Below are 24,215 nucleotides of genomic sequence, written 5' to 3'. Positions count from 1 at the left end.
CTCTGAATGTAGTAGAACTAAAAAAATCATAAAAGAAAATAGCTTATGGGCTGCTAAGCAGCCCGCCACGTTAAAGGTTACCCGACTCTGGCCGGGCACCAACGAAACTGAGGTGGCTCGGGGGCGGGGTATAGGGAGGATGGACCAGTGCATCCTGGCAGCTGAAAGCTTTAACTGCGTGGTGCCCGGATCCAGATCCATCACCTACACCCCAATGTCTCCCTGTGGATCCTATGGACTTCGAAGAAAGAGAGTTAACAAAGGTAAGTTCTTACCATAACTCTCATTATTCTCAACTGCATCTGCAATATAAATTGATTTATGTTATATTTATGTTGTGCAATATGATTAAAAATTGAAAAGTTAATAAGTATGGGTCCTTATTGCAGTGTCAATGTTTGTTGGCCCCTAAGACCAGAGTGCTCAGTGAGGTAATGTGAGTAAGCAGATGTAACTTAGGCATAAGCACCTAGGTACATACATATACTACTTTCATAAATGTCTGGAGCATATTATTATATTATGTCATGTGGGGCGGGGTCTGGAGCATATTATTATATGTTAATGTTTCTTCCCAATACTTCACATCTCTTTGTTTGAACTTTATTGTTGTTATTTCTTAATAGTAAACCTTTCAAAATTCAATATAAGACTTTTTTTTTTTTTCTTGAGGCCCACACACTCTAAAGCTGGCCACAGACATGGCAATGTCCTCACGATCCGACATCGTGTACGATTTGCAGTGAACTCTCCACGGGAGCTCCCCGGCAGTCGTGAGCACGATTTGGTAAAAAACCTGCAAATTTCACTTACAATCTCACGATCCATCGGATCGTATGAATCGTAAGTTTCATCTTGACTTACCCAAAACAAAAGAAGAGGCTCTTCATGATTGGTGGGAAATTTAAATAATAATAACAATGGGAGGGGCTAGCCAGGGTGTATAAAAAGCAGCCATCATTTTAACCCTTTGCACATTCTGCTCTGCTACTAGTGAGGATTGGTTTATACCAGCTGAAACCTATATATTGCTACTGTGCTCATTGTATTTGGCTTGCCTTTTACAAAGTGTCTTCTACCTGCAAGTGTGTGCATTCTATCCTGTTCCTGAATTCTGTGCTGATGGGGTCCAGTTGATCCAGGAGAGGGCCCAGCGAAGGAGATGAACATGCTGGACCAAAGCATGGCTTCAGCAAAGGGATACCCGTTCTCAAATGTCCCTGCTGATGGAGATCAAGGACAATAACCCGGACGACTATCGCAACTACCTGCACATGGATGACGCCACCTTCCCTGGGTTGCGGACTATGGTGACCCCCCACATCTGGAGGCAAGATACAAGGTGGCGGAGGGCAATCCCTGCTGAAGAGAGGCTGGTGGCTACCCTGAGGTACCTGGCTACAGGAAGGTCATTTGAAGACCTGAAGTTTGGGACACTCATCTCGCCTCAGTCATTGGGCGTCATCATTCCGGAGACCTGCAAGGCAATCGTTAAAGTACTGCATTTCCAGTATTGCAAGGTAAGAAAAAAAACACACCACACATTTGTTTCTTGTCAAAGAAAAAAGTTTTTATTTTTTTTGTTCAATTTAACTCTTTATATAACTGTGACAGCCAATAAGGCTGCATTAACAAAACTGTGCTGCATAGCAGTCATGAATATTTGTGTGGCAAGAACACAACAGTATGTAATTGAAAATATGTTACATAAACATGTGCATAAACAGTACAAGACAGCATTATCATCAAATTTTATCAATCCCAATAGGTAGCCTGCTATATGCTATACGGCGGGTCAGACACCAGATTGAACAGGCCAATATACACATGGCACAAGTACACATTGTGGTCTCGGCTTCCAGCAATGTGTACTTGTGCCATGTGTGTAGTGACCTTGTCCAATTGGTGTCATCACCACTATATAGCATACAGTGTGCACCTATTGGGAGTGATGAAATTTGGTGATAGTACAGAAGAAGAAGAAAATAAAAAAGCATTAAGAGTAACGCGGCAAATCCTCCTCTGACTCCAGCATAGCATTGTAAACAGTGCTGCTTGTGGTTGGGGTGCTGGGTGGGGGAGTCATCTCCAACTGGGCTGGCGGGTGCCTGACATAGGCATTGGAGCAGGGGAATAAAGCATAGGGTCACACTAATATAGGTGGAGTTGTGCAAATTACTGTTGAGGGATCAAATGAGAAGCTCATAGACGAGCTTATGGAAATTTTTGGCAGTTACCGCGTCCATTTTTCTCATCTGACTATTTATGTGAGCAGTAAAGTCGTCTATAGCATCAGGGGCTTTTTGGAGGATGCGTTCTGCTTTTTGTAGGAACGACTCTTCATGTTCTCTGTGCTCTTGCTTTTTTGTTTTCTGTTTTTTTTGGGGTGGTACCGAGGAGGATGATGGGTGTGGTGAAGTTTTCCACCTCGCTGTCCCCGATCAAAGTTAGGTCCGCATCACGGACAAATCAGGATCTTGGGTGGGAGTCTATATAGGAAAAATCTGCATCAACCCACCTGCCAACACCGGATCATATTACTACAACTACAAAGGCTTCTTCAGCATCGTTCTCATGGCAGTGGTGAATGCCAACTACGAATTTTTGTTTGTGGATGTCGGCAAGAATTGCCGTGCTTCAGATGGTGGGTCCTTCAAACAGACCGCTTTCTACCAGAGACATACCAACAAAACTCTTGCCATAACTAGATGAGACAAAGCACGGCCTACATTACGTTTTCGTCGCAGACGAGGCTTTTGCATTACATGAACATGTGATGAAGCCATTTGCACAGAGGGGCCTGACCAGAGAGAAGAGGATCTACAACTATCGTCTATCCTGGGCATGGCGCATTGTGGAAAATGCGTTTGGAATACTCAGCAACCGGTTTCGCATTTTCCACACCACCATAAACCTACGTCAGGAGAAGATAGATTGGGTCGTGTTGGTGTGCTGTGTGCTACATAACTTTCTGCAAAGGAAAACTACACAACGAGGACCACTGCCAGCTAGACCAGAAGATGTAGGACCTCCAGAGGAGATTGCCCAGTTTACATCAGTGTCTGCACCAACAAATGCAACACCATCAACAGCACGTGAGGGAGGAGTATATGGCCTATTTCAACGGACCAGGTGCGGTGCCATGGCAGGAGGGCGATCTGTGAGATAAATTACTATAGTGGACAACTGTGATTGAGCAACAAAAAAAACTTATTAACTGTCTCTACTTACCAACAATCCTCAGACGGTGCAATCTCTTCTGCCGCCTCCTGTTCTCCCTCTCGCTCGACCATCAGGACCACTGACTAGCGTTGTGGCTCTTGTTCACTTATAAAACTTATAAGGTCATAGTACCAGAGTGTTGGGTGGTACACGTCATCACTGCCAGAGCCGGAACTTTGAGTCATCGACTTTTCTCTTTTCTTTTATATACACGGTACGCAGATTCTGTATTTTGTGCTGTACTGCTTTAAGGTCAGCATCTGCGATGAACCTTTTTGTGTACTCCAAAAGGACATTCAATGCTGCCAATTTTGCCGACTTGTGGTGGTACTGTCGACAGGATATCCTCCAAAGACTCCTTTTCCTGGAGGATTTCTAGGAAACCGGTAACAAATTCCCGTTCACTATCCACGGACATTGCTAGGAGGAAAAAATATGGACATTTTAATAATCTACAAATGTGAATTGTTTTGTACATTTTTTTTTATATATATTTTTTACTGTTCCTAAATTTATTTATTTTTTAATTGGTTTTTTAAATTATATTTTTACAGGAATGTTCTGTGTTATATGTATTTTAATCTGGTTTTTTTTTCAGGAATGTTTTGTGTTAAATGTATTTTAATCTGTTTTTTTTTCAGGAATGTTATGTGTTTTTTTAGGTATTGTAATCTGTTTTTTTTGTTGAAATTTATTTGTTTATGTTGTTGACATACATTTGTTTATGGTATATAAACAAATGTATATTCAAACATCATAAACTAATGTATGACAGCAACAAATACAAATTTTATATATGTATCGGTGTTGTTGTAATTTGTAAATATTTGTTGATAAACTACATTTTTTTTAATCAATTTTAAAAATTGATGAGTGATTTTTTAATGCAAGGTTATTTTATAGGTGTCACTTGACATTGGTGGGTAGGTGAGGGACACACATTGGTGAGCAGTGTGAGGTTAATGCATGGCCCAGCCACCGCCCGCATCATTGCGGCAGGCAGTGGCTAGGTCATTCATTTAGAAGTGGCTGGCACACATTGGTGGGTAGGTGGGTGGCACACATTGGTGGGCAGTGGGAGGTTAATGCATGGCACAGCCACTGCCCGCATCATTACGGCGGGCGGTGGCTGGGTCATGCATTTAGAAGTGGCTGGCACACATTGGTGGGTAGGTGGGTGGCACACATTGGTGGGCAGTGGGAGATTAATGCATGGCCCAGCCACCGCCCACATCATTATGGCAGGTGGTAGCTGGGTCATGCATTTAGAAGTGGCTGGCACACATTGGTGGTCAGTGGGGTCGCATTAAATACAGTATCAATACTCACCAAAATAATGTAAACAAGACTTCACTGTGCAGGCTCTCTTGTGTGCTTCTGTCTCCTTCAATCCACGATGCTGCACAAGATGGCGATTGGGCGTGTCCAGGGTCCTGCCAGTCAAATGTAAGATAAATTGTGAGATACATCGTGATTAGAAAACACCACGATTTGGATCAAATCGTGTCCCTGATTGGCAAATCTGGCCTACAGCACGCCAGATCTGGAGATGCGAGGTACGATGAGCGGGGACGCACATCGGGATCAAGAGTAGAACCTCCCGATTTGGCCATATTTTACATGATTTGTCGAAATCGTCCAAATTGGGTAAAAAATTGCCTTGTGTGTGGCCAGCTTTAGACCTTGCATATTTGGCCCGGTTTGGATTTTGCATTTGACATGTCTACTCTACAGAGTCTCTAACTCAAACTCTTAACTGTCAACTATAAAGTTCTCACTCAATGCTCTGTTCCCAACTCCAGGATTTCGCTACTCTCCACCACTGAAGCCCACTCCCTCTTCGTAAGATACTCCACCTCTCTAACGCCGCTTTAAAAGTGTTCTCAAAACCTATTTCTTTACTAAAACCTACCAGCTCTGATCCTAACCTCCCTGTTGTGTCCTAGTAACCAAATTATCCTTTTTGTCCCTGTCCCCTATAGAGTGTGAGCTCACAAGCATGGCCCTCCTCCTTCGTAAACTCTTCCTTTCCCTACTTTTTGTAATTTTCTCCTCACCCTTCCATACAGTAGCCCTGCTACTGTTTGCTGCAGGATAAAGGACTCCGCCACCACTGAGTTTGTTCACAAATTTGATTGTGTTCATTTTGGTTTTGTTTTTATTTTAAAGTTAATGGTATCTTGTTTATTTGCACTATTTCTGTGCATGTACTCTGTAAGGAGCAGCAGACACTTGGTGACGCCATATAAATAAAGTTTGATAATAATTGTCTCTAAACTTTGTTTGGATCAGAGGGTTTCAGAATTTCTTACATTGTAGGAGGTATGGGGCGGGAGTTGGTAGTTGATCCGGCGGCTATACATACCGACAGTGGAAGCCAGACAGATCCAAATCCCGACTGGGGCTGGTAAGTACCCTAACCCTCCCCTCTCCCAACCCTAACCCTCCCTTAGTGGTGCCTAACCCTAACCTCCCTCCCTACTGCATAACCTCCCCCCGTTGATGCCTAAACCTAGCCTCCCCTTCCGGCACCCTAACCCTCCCGGGTGGTGCCCTAACCGTAAGTCCGAAAGCTAACCCTCCTCCCCTGCGGCTAGAAGCTAAGACACCCGGCTTACCTTCGTTCGGTCTGCCGGGTGTCAGGATATCGTCGTGGGGCTAATGATAGGCGTCTGGATTTCGACGCCAATCTGTAGTCCCATGTCTGGCTTTTAGTGTCGGGATTTCGGTGGCCAGGACCTGGCTACATACCATGGGGAGGACATAGACTTTAAGACAAATTGGTTTTGTTGCTGTATCTTGCATGTTTTCATAATGGGTATGCTTACACATCTATGGACGATGCTGAGTTGTGTGCAACTAACATCACTTGTGACTGAAATTGAGTTGTGGTTATAGTTCGTTTCTACTTCAGGGTCCATAGGGTAGCCACAGGATACCTTGGGGTATAGGCGATGGCGGCAGACATCGGGCACCTCAGAGCTAAAGTTTTCAGCTTCCCAGGATGCACCGGGGTCCCTTTCCTATACCCCGCCCCCGAGCCAAAGCAAATCCGTTTCGTAGGTGCCCGGCTCGGAGTCGGATCACCATATTCAGAGGGGGGCTGTTACATCCCCTGAAGTTTGTTTTCAAGCAGCTTTGCTGCACAAGATGAGCTGTACAGCCAAACGTCTATGAAGTCGCTCCTTCACCCCGCCGGACCAGAACGCCAGTACTGATCCTGGGATGCTGGTGGGTGTCTGGGGTCGCAGCTAGCGGTGACCCCGGAATATCTCTGACTGTGGCCGGATTCAAGGGGGTCAGTTAAACGGTGTGGTCCCGTGAAGGGCACCCGCCTATTCAGTCATTTGTCCTTGGGCAGGGGGCTCCCTGGGGACAGGCTGCGCGTGGAGCCAAGTACTGATCCTGCGCTTTCCACTAGACCACCAGGGACAGCGGGCTGCAGCAGTGTGGATATGCTCCAGCATCCCAGGGGTTAATAGCATTCCAGGGGAGCGCGCCTTCCCTGTCTCACAGCCGGCGCCTCCCCTGCTGCACAGTGCCTGATGAGCTGTGTCAGCGCTCCTACCCTGGGCCCGCCTCCTCTCAGCTACTCGACGGCCATTTTCAAGGAAGTGTGCAAACACTGTTGGAGTTTGATCCAGGTGGCATCGCGGTCCGGATCCCTCCCCATACCTCTCCTCTGATAAGATCAGAGTGTGCAGCGCTGCTTCCTACCATGCTCTGGTCTGTGTAGTTGATCACAGTGCTTGTAGTGCAGGTTATTTAATTATTTCTATATATAATATAATAAAAAAGTTTCTACCCAGTCTGCGCACAGTCGCCAATAATGGGAGTTCTCAATGATAGTGAGTGTCACCACACTCACACATAGACAATCTTATACACAAAAATCAAAAAAGAACTACACCTGGGCGCTATATAAATATATTTAGAAGTGGATACATCCCTTTCTCAAAGTTGGATCCTTTACACCTTCTCCTCTTCCTCCAGAAAACGGATTGATGTTACAGGGTTTTTTTCTCACGACCAGTTGACATGTGGAAAAATATATCCATATATCAGTATTTCAGGAGGTCAATTCCAATCTTAGTTCATAGACAAGGAGATCAAAATCCCCAAATACCCTGTGACACGCCAGCGTACCCCACTCACAGCAGAAATATGATGTGTGTTCCTCAAAAGGTTTCTTTTAAAGATCCCATTGAGGAACACACATCATATTTCTGCTGTGAGTGGGGTACGCTGGCGTGTCACAGGGTATTTGGGGATTTTGATCTCCTTGTCTATGAACTAAGATTGGAATTGACCTCCTGAAATACTGATATATGGATTTATTTTTCCACATGTCAACTGGTCGTGAGAAAAAAACCCTGTAACATCAATCCGTTTTCTGGAGGAAGAGGAGAAGGTGTAAAGGATCCAACTTTGAGAAAGGGATGTATCCACTTCTAAATATATTTATATAGCGCCCAGGTGTAGTTCTTTTTTGATTTTTGTGTATAAGATTATTTAATTATTTCTGCAATGTATGTGACTATATGCTAGCGCCGTCTGACTGTACTTTCACTTCTGACTGTCGGCCATTTCCATTTTACTATCCCTGTTCTTCCTCTGCTAAAGCCCTTGCAGTGCGGTGTTGCAGGGTGTTCATTGCCTCACAGTAAACAAAGTGTTTTTCTGTGTGGGGAGTCACATACGCTCCGTTTACACTCCTCATCATGTCTGGGAGTGAACGTGAATATCTTCTTCAGCTAAAATATACCACATGTAATGTACTGTTAGTGGAGGGAGATGTGAACGCTGAGGGTATATGCAGGGCATGTTTTCTTATATCACGCCCGATTACTGTCACTGCTCCTGTGCAGGAACTGCTCTGGGCTTGTTTTGCTAAGGCACTTACAACCCTTGTGGGCCAGTTGGTGAAGCCCTCTGCGTTTCCCCAGATGGGGTTATCGCAGCAGACGGTAGTCTCATCACCCATGCAGAGGTTCCCCAGGCAGTTGATGATACCTCAGGCTCTCCCGGTTTCGCCCCTCCCCCCCCCCAGGTCTGTGTGGGTGGATTCATTGTCCACTATGGTTCAGCACCTGACTATCGTTTTACAGGGGGAGTCACCATTGCGGCTTCTAAGCGGCCTTTATTGTCTCAGACGGCTCAGTATGATGATGACATGACATCTGATGACGGTGAAATTATTGACTTTTCAGACCAAGAGCCCCTTCGTGAAAAGGAGGCGGAGTCTAATGTAAAGTCTATATACCTGGCCTTATACGGGCAATCCGTGCAGCCTTGGTTATTGAGGATAAGGATGCCCCTATGGCCAAATCTAAATACGCCTTCTTTAAGGATGTTAAGGGTGAAGCCACTGTATTTCCTCTATCTGGTCAGTTAGTGGATCATTTAGAAGAGCGTGGAAAAATCCGTGTAAGCGGTTCCAGCCTCAAAAACGCTTGGCCTTTGAATACTCATTTGTGGATAATTCTTTTTCAAAATGGGAAACGCCTCCACAGGTGGATTCTCATGTCACACGCCTAGTGAGGAGTGCTACATTGCCCATGTCCTCCTTCAAGGATGTTACAGATACAAATCTAAATATACCTAAAATCCATTTACTCCCTTGCTGGAGGGGCTTCCAGACCGGCTATGGCCGTGTGCTAGGTGGCAAGAGCCATGGAGCAGTGGGCGGATTCCTTGGAAGCGTCTCTGGACACTGACTCTTCCCCTGAACAGGTGGAGTTAGTGGGCAATCTTAGAAACTCAGCCACGTACATCAATGAGGCAGCCTTAGATATAGGTCTCCTCACTTCCAGAATCTCCTAGGCAGCAGTAGCGGCTCGCCGCTCCCTGTGGTTGAGCTCTTGGAAAGTGGATGCAGATTCCAAGAAGGGATTGGAATGCTTGCCCTTTAATGGACAGGTCCTGTTTGGTCCTGATCTGGACAAAATTTTGGCCACGCTGGTAGCAGCTAAATCTGCGTGTTTGCCATCGGCTACAGTCCCATCAGGGTCTGGTACTTCGTCCTTTCAACCTTATAGGGCCCAGGGTAAGTCCAAGATACAGTCCTTTCCCACACAGTCGGGTAACAGGAAATCTGCGAAGCCAAAGAAGCAGGCTTGGAGTAAAAGACGTCCTACTCCCAAGTTGGACAATAAGCCTTCAGCCTGATGGGACGAGCCTCCCCTTGGGGGACCCCAGAGTGGGAGGCCGCCTGCTTCAGTTCGCCCAGTGCTGGTACCTGACTACCAAGGACACTTGGGTACAAGTGGTAGTCTCTCGGGGTATGCCCTCTCCTTCCGGTGAAGGCCTCCCAGCCGGTTTTTCACCACAGGCCTTCCGTCAGATCAGGACAAGGCCCTGGTACTCCAGAAAGTGTTGCACTCTATGCTTCAAGCTGGAGTTATAGTGCCTGTTCCGTTACCCCAGAGGGGCACGGCTTTCTATTCCAATCTCTTTCTGGTGTAGAAACCCAATGGGTCTTACTGGCCCATCCCCAAGCTCAATCCCTCAACAAGTCCTTGAGGGTCCCTCTGTTCAGGATGGAGACCCTACGTTCCATTATTCTGGCAATGACGCCGGGGGATTTCATGGTGTCGTTGGACTCCTACCTGCATGTCCCTATTATCTGCACGGAAACCTGTGCAGATACAATCGGTCAATGCCACCACAGTGGCTTACAGAAACCGCCAAGGAGGAACCCGAAGTCAGGTGGCACTGACAGAGGTGTCCCGCATTCTGACTTGGGCGGAGGGCAATCTCCCTGCCATCTCGGCGGTGTTCATACCAGGAGTCCTCAACTGGGAAGCAGACCTTCTCAGCCGTCAAGACGTGCATCCAGGAGAATGGTCTCTTCACCAGGTGGTGTTTCAACTCCTGGTGGACAAGTGATGCCTTCCAGAGACAGACCTCATGGCCTCTCAAAACAACAACAAGCTGCCTGTGTATGGGTCAAGAACAAGAGACACAGAGGCTCTTCTGGTAGACGCTCTGTTGGTCCGGTGGACCTTCCAGTTTGCGTACCTCTTCCCTCCGTTCTCCATTCTTTCTCGAGTGGTTCGAAAATTTAAGCAAGAAGGTGGGACGCTCCTGTTGATAGCTCCAGCGTGGCCCAGACGTCACTGGTACTCAGCTCTTCGGAATCTCTCCATAGACACTCCGATGCTGTTGCCTCAACGTCCGGACCTGTTGTCTGAGTCCTTGCCATTACCCAGACCTGAGTCGTCTGTCTTTGACGGTGTGGCTGTTGAGACAGCCCTCTTGAGGTCCAGGGTTTTTTCCAGTTCTGTAGTTAACACAATGCTCAGAGCTCAGAAGCCTGTGTCTGCAAGAATTTACCACCGAGTGTGGCATACTTTCTTTGAATGGTGTCGCTCTAGAGGCTATGATCCTCAGGTGTTCAGGATATCCAGGATTTTGGCTTTCCTACAGGCGGGCTTAGATCACGGTCTTCGCCTTGCTTCCCTGAAGGTGCAAATTTCTGCCCTGTCAGTGTGGTTTCAGCGTAGGATTGCTACTCTTCCTGATGTCTGCACCTTTCTGCAAGGTGTATTTCGTATTCAGCCTCCCTTTGTTCCACCACTGGCTCCTTGGGATTTGGCTGTGGTCCTGAGGGCTCTCCAAGGACCACCATTTGAACCATTGGGCTCAGTGGATTTAAAATGGCTTACAGCTAAAACTGTGTTTCTTCTGGCCATTGCTTCGGCCAGAAGGGTCTCAGAAGTGGGGGCTCCCTCATGTCGACCTCCCTTTCTAATTTTTCATAGGGAAAGGGCGGTGCTTCTCACTCACCCTGGTTTCCTACCTAAGGTGGTATCTAGTTTCCACATTAACGAGGAAATCATTGTGCCGGCCTTTAATTCTCCAGACCTCTCGGCTGGTGAGGCCTCCTTGGATGTGGTATGTGTTCTAAGGATTTATGTTGACTCTACCAATTAATTTAGGAAGTCGGACTCCTTTTTTGTTCTTTATGACTTCTGTAAGAAGGGTTGGCCTGCCACTAAGCAAACTCTGGCAGGATGGATTCGCATGGCGATTTCTGAGGCTTACATTCATGAAGGCCTTCCTGCTCCATCCTCTGTTAAAGCTCATTCCACTAGGTCTGTGGGTCCTTCGTGGGCAGCTCGCCATGGTGCCTCTGCTGTTCAGCTTTGCAAGGCAGCCACCTTTTGTGAAGTATTATGCATTTGACACCTTCACCTCTCAGGATGCTTCCTTTGGGCGGCGGATTCTCCTTTCAGCACAGGAGCATCCCCACACTTAAAGGATACTGCATTGGGACATCCCCAAGGTATCCTGTGGATACCCTATGGACCCTGAAGTAGAAAATATGAGATATGGTAAGAACTTACCCTTGTTATCTCTATTTCTACGAAGTCCATAGGGTTCCACAGGACTCCCGCCCTGTCGCACCTATACTGCAGATGGGCTTTGCTCTGGTCACGTGTTTTTCCTTCTCCTTCTGGTGAGAATGTGATTCTTGTGTGTTCCAGATCTTGCTTCTCCTCCTCCGGTCTATGGTTTGTTACGTAACTGATTTGCCTTGGCTCGGAGCAGGGTATAGGAGAGAGACCCCAGTGCATCCTGGGAGGATAAAAATTTAACTCTGTGGTGTCCGATGCCTGACGTCATCACCAATACCCCCAAGGTATCCTGTGGAACCCTATGGACTTCGTAGAAATAGAGATAACAAGGGTAAGTTCTTGCCATATCTTATATTTTGTATAGAGGATAAGTTCAGAGTAAACGGGTCGATACAACCATGGGAGAACATGCAAATAAATTTGTTTGTAGGTGCATGTTTTACACCAAGTAATAGGGATGGTTTAAGTGTGCACCGAAAATGATGACTGCTATCAATATGTAGTCTGCATTCTGGCAGCAGGATGTCAGAATGCCGACAACTTCTAACTGTAAGTATGAGGGTTAGGGTTAGTCTGTGTGGGGGCGGGGGGGAGATAGGGTTAGGCTGTGGGAGGGTTGGGTTAGAGTTAGGCTGCAGGGGGGAGAGATAGGGTTACGGTTAGGTTGCGGAAGGGGCCTGTTAGGATTAGGGTATGTTTTAGCATGAAAATACTTTTCTTCTTCAGGGTCCACAGGAACTAACTTGGGGTATGTAGTTTGAGTAATCCATTGCACCAAATAGCTACAGCTTTCAAGCTCCCAGGATGCATAGGGCCACCTCCGTATATACCCCGCCCCCAGGCATTCAGCTTTTTTGTTTGGCTTATAACAGCGGGACTGCTTAGGCAGTCCTAGGCTTTATTTTTTTGATTTACCTTCGTTTTTTATATACTATTGGCAGGGCCGGCGCCAGGTGTCTGAGCACCCTGTGCCGGTATGCTGTGCCCTGCTATTGCGCGGGGCCTCATTACCATAGGCCACGCCCCCTACGTGACGTTATTTGGCGGCGTGCCCGCATAGCACACCTCCTGACGTTATTTGGAGCCGGCCCTGACTACTGGGTTAAGTTAGTACTAAGCGTCCAAAGGGACGCATGTACTACAACTCCTACTACCTCCGCTGATGCCAAAACGCCAGCTCCTGTACGGGCCTTGGGTATTTCGGAGGGTCTCACGAAGCTTAGCTAGCAGCAACGCTGGGGCCTGGACTTCAATCGGATCCAAGGAGATGACAAGGTAAGGCGAATCCTCGCCTGCATTTTCACAGTCTGGATCACGCTGCTGGCATTCTGACTATAGGGATGCCGTACCCAACCCCTAATATCAAATCAAGCTAAGGACATATTAAAAATGTAACTCTGGGCCTTTTCTCAAATATTGCCCAAGTATTTAGTACTTTAGTAGCTGTACCTGTTGAGCCCACCTAGTACACAACTTTCCCTGTCAGAAGAAATGTGGCTACTATCCTATAAAGCATTAGTTTATCAAAGAGATGCTTTATTCTCTTGCTAACCTGAATAAAGACACTGGCAACTGAAGTGGAATCAAAAGGGCAAAGATTTTATTAACATATAGACAATCTTTTTAAGGTGGCGAAGAAAAAAAACATTGCTTCCAAAGCTCTAACCGACAATAGAATTTCTAAATGAGGCTACCATAAGTCCTTTGATGCAACCTGAGTTACAATAGGCTACACCCCTCTTTATTTGCCTTAGTACTACTGAGCCCAACCACTAGAAAGAAGCCCAGGTCCCCCCTTTAGGGCAGAGAGAACTTCCCCTTGTGAAAGGAAGGCGCCCCGCAACTACCACTTGCACCCTGTTGGGCCTCTGAGAAGAAATGCTTTCCGCCAATGCTAGGTTCATATTGAACTGCAGCTTGCAACCCAGAGACCTTCCAACTCCACCCCAAATGCAGAAAGCGAACTACGCAAAAACTGGGACATACTATCTATATTGAGATGAACCCCATCACGGTGGAATATACTGTGACCATCATATCAGATGTAAGGGTGCTTAACCACTGAACCCCTCTTTGGATATGACAAATTTGCCAACAGAGGCATTCACCTTTCTTCTCACCTGATCTAAAACTGCTGCACTATAGTCATATTTCCAATCGCGATGCTGAGTGATGTATGACTACACTATCCTAATAGAGCTCCACCAAGCCTCTCCCTCCACCAAATCAGCTTTAATGCATAGTATATGGCCGATGCCTATTCCTTTACACAGGTTATTGCTGCCGGCCTGATACACCAAGCACCCGGGAACAACCCCTTTTGCAATGGACTCAGTAATAAATGGAAGGACTCAATCCCACTTGAGGGTCTTAACCACCTTACATCCTGTCCACTAACCAAGCTGTTGCCCTAGTGGATAACGGGGATTGACCTACCCAGAAAATGAAGGAATGCCCAACAAACCAAATAGGATAGCCGTCTTGAGATGCATCTATAATCAACAGTCAATATCAGTACCACAAACAGAAACATAATAGGTACAACATGATGAACACAACCAGAAAAACTTGGCCAAGAAAAGAAAAATTGCAACAGGGATAAGGGAGGGAGGAGTGGCGCAATAGGAGGAACGGACGACCCAGGAAAAGGTAAAACCATCCAAAAAAAACAAAAAACGCTAGTGATGAGTAAAAGTCTGAGTACACCCCGTGAGGAGCGCACGCCTTACTTTTAACAGCAGGACGAATGTAGTGCTTATAACCCGAAGATTTCCATCGGCCAAGCAACAGTATGTCGCTGACTGTCAAGCCCACCTCTGCAGCGCAAGTGTCAGTGCCTATCCTAAATGAATGAGTCCCATAGTCTGCGCATCCACCAGGAAATAACCCACCGCTGTGTAAAAACCCAGTGGGTATGTCAATATAGTAGGTACAAGCTATATTATAATGTGTATGAGCTGATCCACATAAGAAAATATTCAAAAAAGAAAATATTTATTGATCCCACTTAAATAACCCCACTTGTTAAAAAAAATAAACAATAAAAAGAAAATGAAACAATGTAAATGAAATCATTACAATTTAGAAACAATGTTGCAGATATGAGAATAGTATCCTGAATCTTGAATTCCGTTCATAAAATAATAGAAGTGACATCTAGCATTTCATTGGAGTGTATATCTTCTAAATGATTCCAATCACCACAATGAATTTGGCAAATAAAAGGAACAATCATATAGTGGGTATTGGATGCCTTTGTGAGTATATAACCCGGGATAACTCTTTTTAACTGAGGAGACCCGAATTCACAGCAGAAGTGAAAAATGCAGTCTTTGGAGAGTGTACAGTCACAAAAGAAGCCAATCAATCCAGCAGACACTGGCGGCCTTAATTTGTATAGTTGTGCAATAATGCCTCCGGTGGCAAATAATCATCAGTATTCTGATGTGTACTCACGGTGAGCTGATGGGATATAGTGGGGGGCCCCCTTGCTTGTGATGTCCCAAGTCCTGTTTTGTTGCCGGACTAACCACGGCTAGCCGAAAGCTGTAAATCCACTCTCCTTTAACGGTTTCTGGAATCAGTGTAGATGAAGCATATGTCAATGCATTCTTGCAACAGAGTGTCTGATTAGCGTCCCGCCTAACGCCTTTCGTCACAGACCCATGTGACTTTATCAAAGGTGTTTGGGAGATCCTAAGGACTATCCTTATATCCTCGCTCCCACAGGTGACGCTTAATGAATAAATAGATTAAAGAACTGGCAAATTAGCTGTGATGGTTACATTGCAGTTCCTATTGTCTCATGTTTTGCTAGACAACGGAGATTTCAATAGACTCTAATTATGCTTAATGGCCTGAAAATAATAATGATAAAGTTGTGAAAAAACATTTATAATAATTAAAAATTAAAAAAGGGAAAATAATAAAAATAAATATAAAATATAAATATATGAAAATGTTTAAACATATGCCGTATAATATACATATATTAAAAACTATATTATTATATTTTATGTTAAATATCGAATAAAATACTATTCAGTGGTAACAGTCTGCATCTAAAAAGCTCCTATATGTCGATCGAATGAAGTCTATGGAGAGAGACTCAAAACGTGTCATATTTTAGCGAGGTGGCTCATATATATAAATGTATTATTCTCTTATTAGCTCAGCTCTCTATACATATTCCACAAATTACAATAGTCAGTCATCATACTCTTCATACTGTAGCTAGAAATACATAAAAAATACACTTAACTATATTAGTGCAGATAGCATGCAAACCATTTTGTATTAATATTATCTGTATAAGTAATTATTCAGAAACAAATATGTCTGTGAGGAAAAGAAAGAGGAGGGGGAGGGGGCATGTTTCGCTATACCGTTCTAATCATAAGAGTCAATCGTGTATTCATGACTAATACTGGATTCTCATTTTTCACTTCTGCTGTGAATTCGGGTCTCCTCTGTTAGAGTTATCCCGGGTTATATGCACTCACAAAGGACGACCTGTGAGAGGCTATTATTTAGCACTACAGAGACAGCTTCATATGCAAGTGTATTTCCATTTCTACACAGGAGGAAACTTGGCTATTATTGGAATACACCTTTATGAACATCGGCATCCAATACCCCACTATATGATTCTTCCTTTTATTTGCCGAATTCATTGTGGTGATTGGAATCATTTAGAAGATACACACTCCAATGAAATGCTAGATGTCACTTCTATTTTATGAACTGTCTTCAAGATTCAGGATACTATTCTCATATATCTGCAACATTCTTTCTAAATTATAATTTTCTACATCAGGGTCCAGAGGGTATCCACAGGATACCTTGGGGGTATTGGTGATGACGTCAGGTATCGGACACCACAGAGTTAAATTTTCATCCTCCCAGGATGCACTGGGGTCCCTCTCCTATACCCCACCCCGAGCCAAGGCATCTCAGTTTTGTTGGTGTCCGGCCAGGAGTCTGATCACTTGCAAGCAGAATGGGGCTATAATGGCCCCTGAAGTTTTCTACAAGCAGCTGTGGCTGCACAAATGAGCTGTACAGCATGGACAGTCAGTACTGACGTCCATGCTGTCGCTCCTACACCCCGCCGGACCAGAACGCTGGTACTGATCCGGGGATGCTGGTAGGTATCTGGGGTCACAGCTAGCGGTGACCCCGGATTACCTTGACTGTGGCCAGATTCAAGGGGGCAGGTAAGCTGCGGGGTCCTGCGGAGGGTGCCTGCCGGTAACTCAGTCCTACAGGTCTCCAGGCAGGGAGCTCCCTGGGGACAGGCTGCGCTTGGAGCAAGGTATTAACCTGTGCTTCCACTGTCCCCATGGACAGCGGACTGCAGCATATGCAGTACAGCGTGGCGTCCCAGGGGTTAATAGCATGTCAGGGGAGCGCGCCTTCCCTGTCTAACAGCCGGCACCTCCCCCGCTGCACAGTGCCTCTCCACAGCGGTCTGGCGGGCTGTGTCAGCGCTCCTCCCCCGGGCCCGCCTCCTCTCTGCTCCTCGGCGGCCATTTTCTAATGAAGTGTGCAAACGCTGTTGGAAGCTGATACAGGTGGCATCGCAGTCCGGGTCCCCCCGTTTACCTCTCCTCCAGAGTAAGGTCAGAGTATGCTGCACTGTTTCCTACCAGGCTCTGTCTGCGTAGTTGATCTCAGTGCTGATAGTGCAGGGATTTATTTCTGCATTGTATGTGACTTAATGCTAGCGCTATCGGCCTGTACTTTCACTTCTGACTGTCAGCCATTTTACTATCCCTGTTCTTCTGCAAAAGCCCTTGCGGTGCGGTGTTGCAGGGTATTCATTGCCTTACAGTAAAAATATTGTCTGTGAGGGGAGTCACATACACTCTGTTACACTCATCAGGTCTGAGAGTGAACGTGAATTTCCTCTCCAGCTAAAGTGTACCGCATGTACTGTACCAATAGCGGAGGGTGAGGGGCACACTGAAGGTTTATGTCAGGCATGGTATATAATTTCACACCCGATTTCTGTAACTGCGCCTGTGCAGGAACCACCCTGGGCTTGTTTTGCTAAGGCACTTACAACCCTTGTGGGCCAGCTGGTGATGCCCCCTGCGTTTCCCCAAATGGGGTTATCACAGCAGTCGGTAGGGTCATCACCCATGCTGGCGTTCCCTAGAGAGCTGATGGTACCCAGTGTCTCCCACTTTCGCCCCCCCAGGTCTCCCAGGAACCTGCGTGGGTAAACTCATTGTCCAATACGGTACAGTACCTGACGGATGTTTTAAAGGAGTCATCATTGCTGCCTGCTAAGCGGCCTTTATTGTCTCAGACAGTTCATTATGATGATGATTACATAACATCTGATGATGGGGAGATTTTTGACCGCTCAGGCCAGGAGCTCCCTCGTACTAGGAAGGTGGAGTCTTAGTCTAAAATATATACACCTGGCCTTATACGGGCAGTCCGTGCGGCCTTGGTAATTACAGATGACGATTCCCCCCCCCTCCCCGAGGCCAAATCTAAATATGCCTTCTTTAAGGATATTAAGGGTGATGCCACTGTATTCCCTCTATCTGGTCAGTTAGTGGATCATTTAGAGGAGGCGTGGAAAAATCCAGGTAGGCGGTACCAGCCTCAAAAACGTTTGGCTTTTGCATACCCCTTTGCGGATAATTATTTTTCCAAATGGGAAACCCCTCCAAAGGTGGATTATCATGTCACACACCTAGTGAGGAGTGCTACATTGCCCATGCCCTCCATATCCTCCTTAAAGGATGCTACGGATCACAAGGTGGAAATATGCCTGAAATCCAGTTATTCCCATGCGAGGGGGAGGGCGTCCAGACCGGCAATGGCCGTGTGCTGGGTTGCCAGAACCATGGAGTGTTGGGCTGATAGCTTGGAGATGTCTCTAGACGCTGACTCGTCACCTGAGTAGGTGGAGTTAGTGGGTAACCTCAGAGACTCAGCTACGTACATTAATGAGATATAGGGCTCCTCACTTCCAGAATCTCCTCAGCAGCAGTGGCTGCACGCTACACCCTCTGGTTGCATTCTTGGAAAGCAGACGCAGATTCCAAAAAGGGATTGGAATGCTTGCCCTTTAATGGACAGGTCCTGTTTGGCCCTGATCTGGACAAAATTGTGGCCACTCTGGCTGCAGCTAAGTCTGCGTGTCTGCCATCGGCGACAGCCCCATCAGGGTCTGGTACTTCATCCTTTCGGCCCTATAGTGCCCAGGGTAAGTTCAAAGTGCAGTACTTTCCTAGACAGGCAGAGGCCAAGAAATCTGCCAAGCCAAAGAAGCAGGCTTGGAGTACAAGACGTCCAACTCCCAAGTCGGACGGTAAGCCCTCAGCCTGACGGGATGGGCCTCCCCTTGGGGGACCCCAAAGTGGGAGGCCGGCTTCTTCAGTTCGCCCGGTGCTGGTGTCTCCCAACCGTAGACACTTGGGTAAGAGAAGTAGTCTCTTAGGGGTATTCCCTCTCCTTCCGGCGGAGGCCTCCCAGCCGGTTTTTCAACACGGGCCTTCAGTCAGACCAAGATAAGGCCCGGGAATTCCGGAAGGTGATCCACTCTATGCTCCAGGTTGGCGTTATAGTGCCGGTCCCGTTGTCCCAGAGAGGATCGGGGTATTTCTCCAATCTTTTTCTGGTACAGAAACCCAATGGGTCTTACAGGCCCATCCTCAACCTCAAATCACTCAACAAATTCTTGAGGGTTCCTCGGTTCAGGATGGAGACCCTGCATTTCTTTCATTTTTGCGATGGAGCCGGGGGATTTTATGGTGTCGCTAGATATTCAGGATGTTTCCCTGCATATTCCCATTGTCTTAGCACACCAGCGTTTCCTCAGGTTTGCAGAAGGAGACCAACACTTCCAATTTCAGGCACTGCCCTTTGGTCTGGCCACAGCGCCTCGAGTGTTTATCAAAGTCTTGGCAGTCATGGCAGCCCACCTGCGGATGCAGGGGGTCCGCTTGTTGCCCTATCTGGATGACCTTCTGCTGTTGGCTGTTGGTCTCCAGAGATCCTTCAGCGCCATCTGCAATTGACAGTCTCTGTGTTGCAGGCTCACGGCTGGCTGATAAACTGGAAGAAGTCATCCCTGGTGCCATCACAGAGGATGCTCCATCTTGGAGCCCTGTTGGACTCCCAACATCAGAGGATCTTTGTGACAGAGGAAAAAAATCTCTGCATTACAGACAAAAGTGCGCAGTTGCCTTCAGAGTCGCCGGGTGTCACTCGGCAATGAGGTTACTGGGTTCCATGGTGTAGATGTTCAACATGGTGGAGTTTGCCCAGTTTCACTCCAGATCTCTGCAGAAGTTGATCCTCTCCAGATGGAATGGGTTGCCCCACTGGATAAAGACACAGACAATGGTGCTTCTCCGGAGGTACGTCTGTCGTTAGCCTGGTGGCTGCAGACTACTCACCTGAACAGGGGGCGCCCCTTTTGGATTGCGGACTGGGTCCTTCTGACGACGGACGCCAGTCTTCGAGGTTGGGGAGCATTGTCGGGTCCACACTTCTTCCAGGGAGGGTGGACGCCAGCTGAATTTGCGCTTCCAATCAACATCTTGGAACTAAGCACAGTATTCAAAGCTCTCCAACAAGCAAGACATGTCCTCCACGGAAAGCCCGTGCAGATGCAGTCGGACAATGCCACCAAGGTGGCTTACATAAACCGCCAAGGAGGAACCCGGAGTCAGGTGGCCCTGTCAGAGGTGTCCCGCATTCTAGCATGGGTGGAAGGCAATCTCCCTGCCATCTCGGAAGTGTTCATACCAGGAGTCCTCAACTGGGAAGCCGACTATCTCAACCGTCAAGACGTGCATCCAGGAGAGTGGTCTCTTCACCAGGAGGTGTTTCAGCTACTGGTGAACAAGTGGGGCCTTCCAGAGATAGACCTCATGGCCTCCCAACACAACAACAAGCTTCCTGTATACGGATCAAGAGACACAGAGGCACTTCTGGTAGACGCTCTGTCGGTCCGGTGGACCTTCCAGTTTGCGTACCTCTTCCGGCTTCTTCAAGAATTTACCACCGAGTGTGGTATACTTTCTTTGGTGTCGACCTAGAGGCTATGATCCTCAGGTTTTTAGGATATCCAGGATTTTGGCTTTCCTACAAGCTGGCTTAGCTCACAGTCTTCGCCTTGCTTCACTGAAGGTGCAGGTTTCCGCCCTCTCAGTGTGGTTTCAGCGTAGGGTTGCTACACTTCCTGATGTCCACACTTTTATGCAAAGTGTACTTCGCATACAGCCTCCCTTTGTTCCACCTGTGGCTCCTTGGGACTTGGCTGTGGGCCTTAGGGCTCTCCAAGGACCGCCATTTGAACCACTGGGCTCAGTGGATTTAAAATGGCTCACAGCTAAAACTGTATTTCTTTTGGCCGTTGCCTCAGCCAGAAGAGTGTCAGATTTGGGGGCTCTTTTATGTTGCCCCCCATTCCTAATTTTTCATAGGGACAGGGCAGTGCTGCGCACTCGCCCTGGGTTCCTACCTAAGTTGGTATCTAGTTTCCACATCAATGAGGAAATTACAGTACCGGCCTTTAATTCCCCAGACCTATCTGCTGGTGAGGCCTCCTTGGATGTGGTACGGGCTCTTAGGATTTATGTTGACCATACCAGTTCATTTAGGAAATCGGACTCTCGGTTTGTCCTCTATGGTTTCCATAAGAATGGTTGGCCTGCTACTAAGCAAACCTTGGCAGGATGGATTCGCATGGCAATTTCAGAGGCTTACATTCATGAGGGCCTGACTGTACCATCCTCTCTTAAAGCTCACTCTACTCGGTCTGTGGGTCCTTCATGGGCAGCTTGCCGTGGTGCCTCTGCAGTTCAGCTGTTCAAGGCAGCCACGTGGTCTTCTGTCCATACCTTTGTGAGGTACTATGCATTTGATACCTTCGCCTCCCAGGATGCTTCCTTCGGGCAGCGGATTCTCCTTCCAGCACAGGAGCGTCCCCACCCTTAAAGGATACTGCTTTGGGACATCCCCAAGGTATTCTGTGGATACCCTATGGACCCTGATGTAGAAAAGTAGAGATATGGTAAGAACTTACCCTTGTTATCTCTATTTCTACGAAGTCCATAGGGTTCCACAGGACTCACCCCCCCTCCCCCCCCCCCGTCGCACATGTACTGCAGATGGGCTTTGATCTGGTCACTGGTTTTTCCGTCTCCTTCTGGTGAGTATGTGATTCTTGTGTGTTCCAGACTTTCTTCTCTCTCTTTGTTGTCCTACTCCGGCCTATGGCTTGTTACGAAACTGAGATGCCTTGGCTCGGAGGCGGGGTATAGGAGAGAGACCCCACCGTATCCTGGGAGGATAAAAATTTAACTCTGTGGTGTCCGATGTCTGACGTCATTACCAATACCCCCAAGGTATCCTGTGGAATCCTATGGACTTCGTAGAAATAGAGATAACAAGGGTAAGTTCTTACCATATCTCTTATTATTTAATTTAAAATTTTTTAATAGTTTATTTTTTTAACAAGTGGGGTTATTTAAGTGTGATCAATAAATATCTTTTCTTTTTTGATTATTTTCTTATTTGGATCAGCTCATATACATTATTATAATATAGCTTGTGCTTACTATATTGATATACCCATTGGGTTTCTACATAGCGGTGGGTTATTTTCTGGTGGATGCGTAGACTATGTTCATTGTTTTTGCTGTAGTAATTACAAATTTACACAGAGTTTGTCATTAGTATTGCAACCACCATTTTACCCTATACGAGAGGCTTGATATTGGGTGTTGGCGCCAGAATTTATTTGATTTAAGGCATCCAAACTTAACACCAGCAATCTACGCTTAAAGACCGCTGAAAACTGAAAATTCAATATCAACCTTTGCCATCAATGCCCATTATCCAAAACCCCTAACCAAACCCAGCAGCAAAGGATTGATAACTCACGCTGCAAATATTAGGGTCATTTGCATAGTTCACTGATCTTCCGGCTGGGCAGGACAGGTGCTGTATAAGCCTGAACTTAACCAGGACCTTTTTGAGCACTACACTTAGAGGAGATATGCATAAATCAGGCATGGGAGGTATGAGAAACGGGCCAACCACGCGACCCAACTGAAGCTCTGCAGCCAATTTAACTCCACTACCTTGGGAAATATTCTGGCGGATTGTAAATGACATAAAGCTACTTCTAGTTGTGCCATGCCGTGGAGTGACTCTGTAGTCCAGATTGTCTTTTTGTGCGACTGTTTACCTTCAGATGCGTCTTATTTGTACTCTGATCTGAGTAGGACACACAAGCAGCTTCTGCTGATTAAAATGATATATGGCATGCCTATATTGGTGTGCGACTACGGGTGCATTACTACATTAGTGTCACAGCTGCTAACACTGTAATGTAGCATTTAGCATGCAGATTCACCCAAAGTTGCACACAGACTATAGGCATGCCACATATTTTAATCACAACAAACTGCTTGTGTGTCCTATTTACATCGCTGTGCGTATAAGACGCATCTGAATGTAAAAAAATGCACAAAAAGACGCTCGCAGCTACAGAGTCACACGCCACTCACGCGTTATGTGTAACGAGACTTGTAGCTCACGTAGGGTAGATGTATGTGGACGCAACTGTACTCTAATCTCTGACCCCCATAAAACGGGTCTTATATAGCATCAGTCATATGCTACGTTAATCTTCTATTAGTAAACTGCCCATGGCTGCTTTTATAGCACCAATAGGAAGCGGTATATTGTTTATTTAACCGAAAGCAACTGGCAATTACAATCAAATTTAGAAAGCTGGAGATGAGGAAATGACTGCTTTCTTGGACAATATAAAACAAGATTTGTTATTTTAAAATGAAGAAAAATCCAGAATTCACTGAACTAATTACTTATTGGTGACCTCAAACGTATTATTATATAAATAAATTTTAAAGTTTCACTCTTTCTTAGTGAGAAATGATATATCTGATATAAGGTGTCAAGTATATAATTTTACACTGGAAACAAAAACAAAGCACGATATATGATGGCTTATTAGATGACACATAACTCTTTGTTTTTAGGTTGCTTTCGCCGAACGACAAGCCGAAGCCGCAAAATTGGGCAAGTTTGACAGCTGCGTAGAAAAGATTAGCTGGACTGAAAGTCTGATTGGTGAGCCTAATAATGTACACAACATGACTTAAAACATCTGTTTACTTCCTAATGCTGGGCATACATTATACAATTATCTGGGCTATCTGCCTGATGGTGAATTGGCCATATAATTGTACCGTGCATGCGGAACCGAGCTGAAACAATTGATCGGTCAGGCATGCAGAATCGTCCAGTATGTCCGTCCGATGCATTAGTTTTTAAGCTGCAAGTCGGCCGCACTGCCTGTGTATGCTGCCCCTGTCTGACTGACATTTCCCCTGTTCCTTCACGGAAAGAACACAGATATCGTGGCCGATACATTGTCAGCCTAGTGCTTTAAAGACCGTTACAAAAAAAAAAAAAAAGTCTGAGAGAACAAAACGTAATTATACAGTAATGTGTAGGAGTATTCAGCCAATAAAGTGTTGCTGACAAAAACAAAGACCAGCACAGCAGTATTTGTTTTGTTCAAAACAGGAAACAATTTGCTGCAAAATAGTTTTTACTAATAAAAGGAGATTT

General features: G+C 46.2%; 1 protein-coding gene across 6 annotated transcripts in view; it reads left to right on the top strand.

The window, feature by feature from the left end:
• LOC148473312 (chloride channel CLIC-like protein 1) overlaps nt 1–24,215 on the top strand; it is a 144,721-nt gene that overhangs the window by 68,583 nt on the left and 51,923 nt on the right. For all 6 annotated transcript variants that reach the window (XR_015872983.1, XR_015872984.1, XM_088459807.1 and 3 more), the window contains exon 7: nt 23,621–23,711. Coding sequence is in view for 4 of the 6 variants with exons in the window: in XM_088459807.1 (XP_088315933.1) it covers nt 23,621–23,711 (91 nt within the window). In the remaining 2 variants the exon portion in view is untranslated. The remainder of the gene's footprint in view (nt 1–23,620; nt 23,712–24,215) is intronic.

The sequence above is a fragment of the Taudactylus pleione genome, unplaced genomic scaffold (assembly GCF_031769625.1).
Source record: "Taudactylus pleione unplaced genomic scaffold, aTauple2 ptg000936l, whole genome shotgun sequence".
Taxonomy (NCBI): domain Eukaryota; kingdom Metazoa; phylum Chordata; class Amphibia; order Anura; family Myobatrachidae; genus Taudactylus; species Taudactylus pleione.
This window is presented reverse-complemented; position numbering and strand designations above follow the sequence as displayed.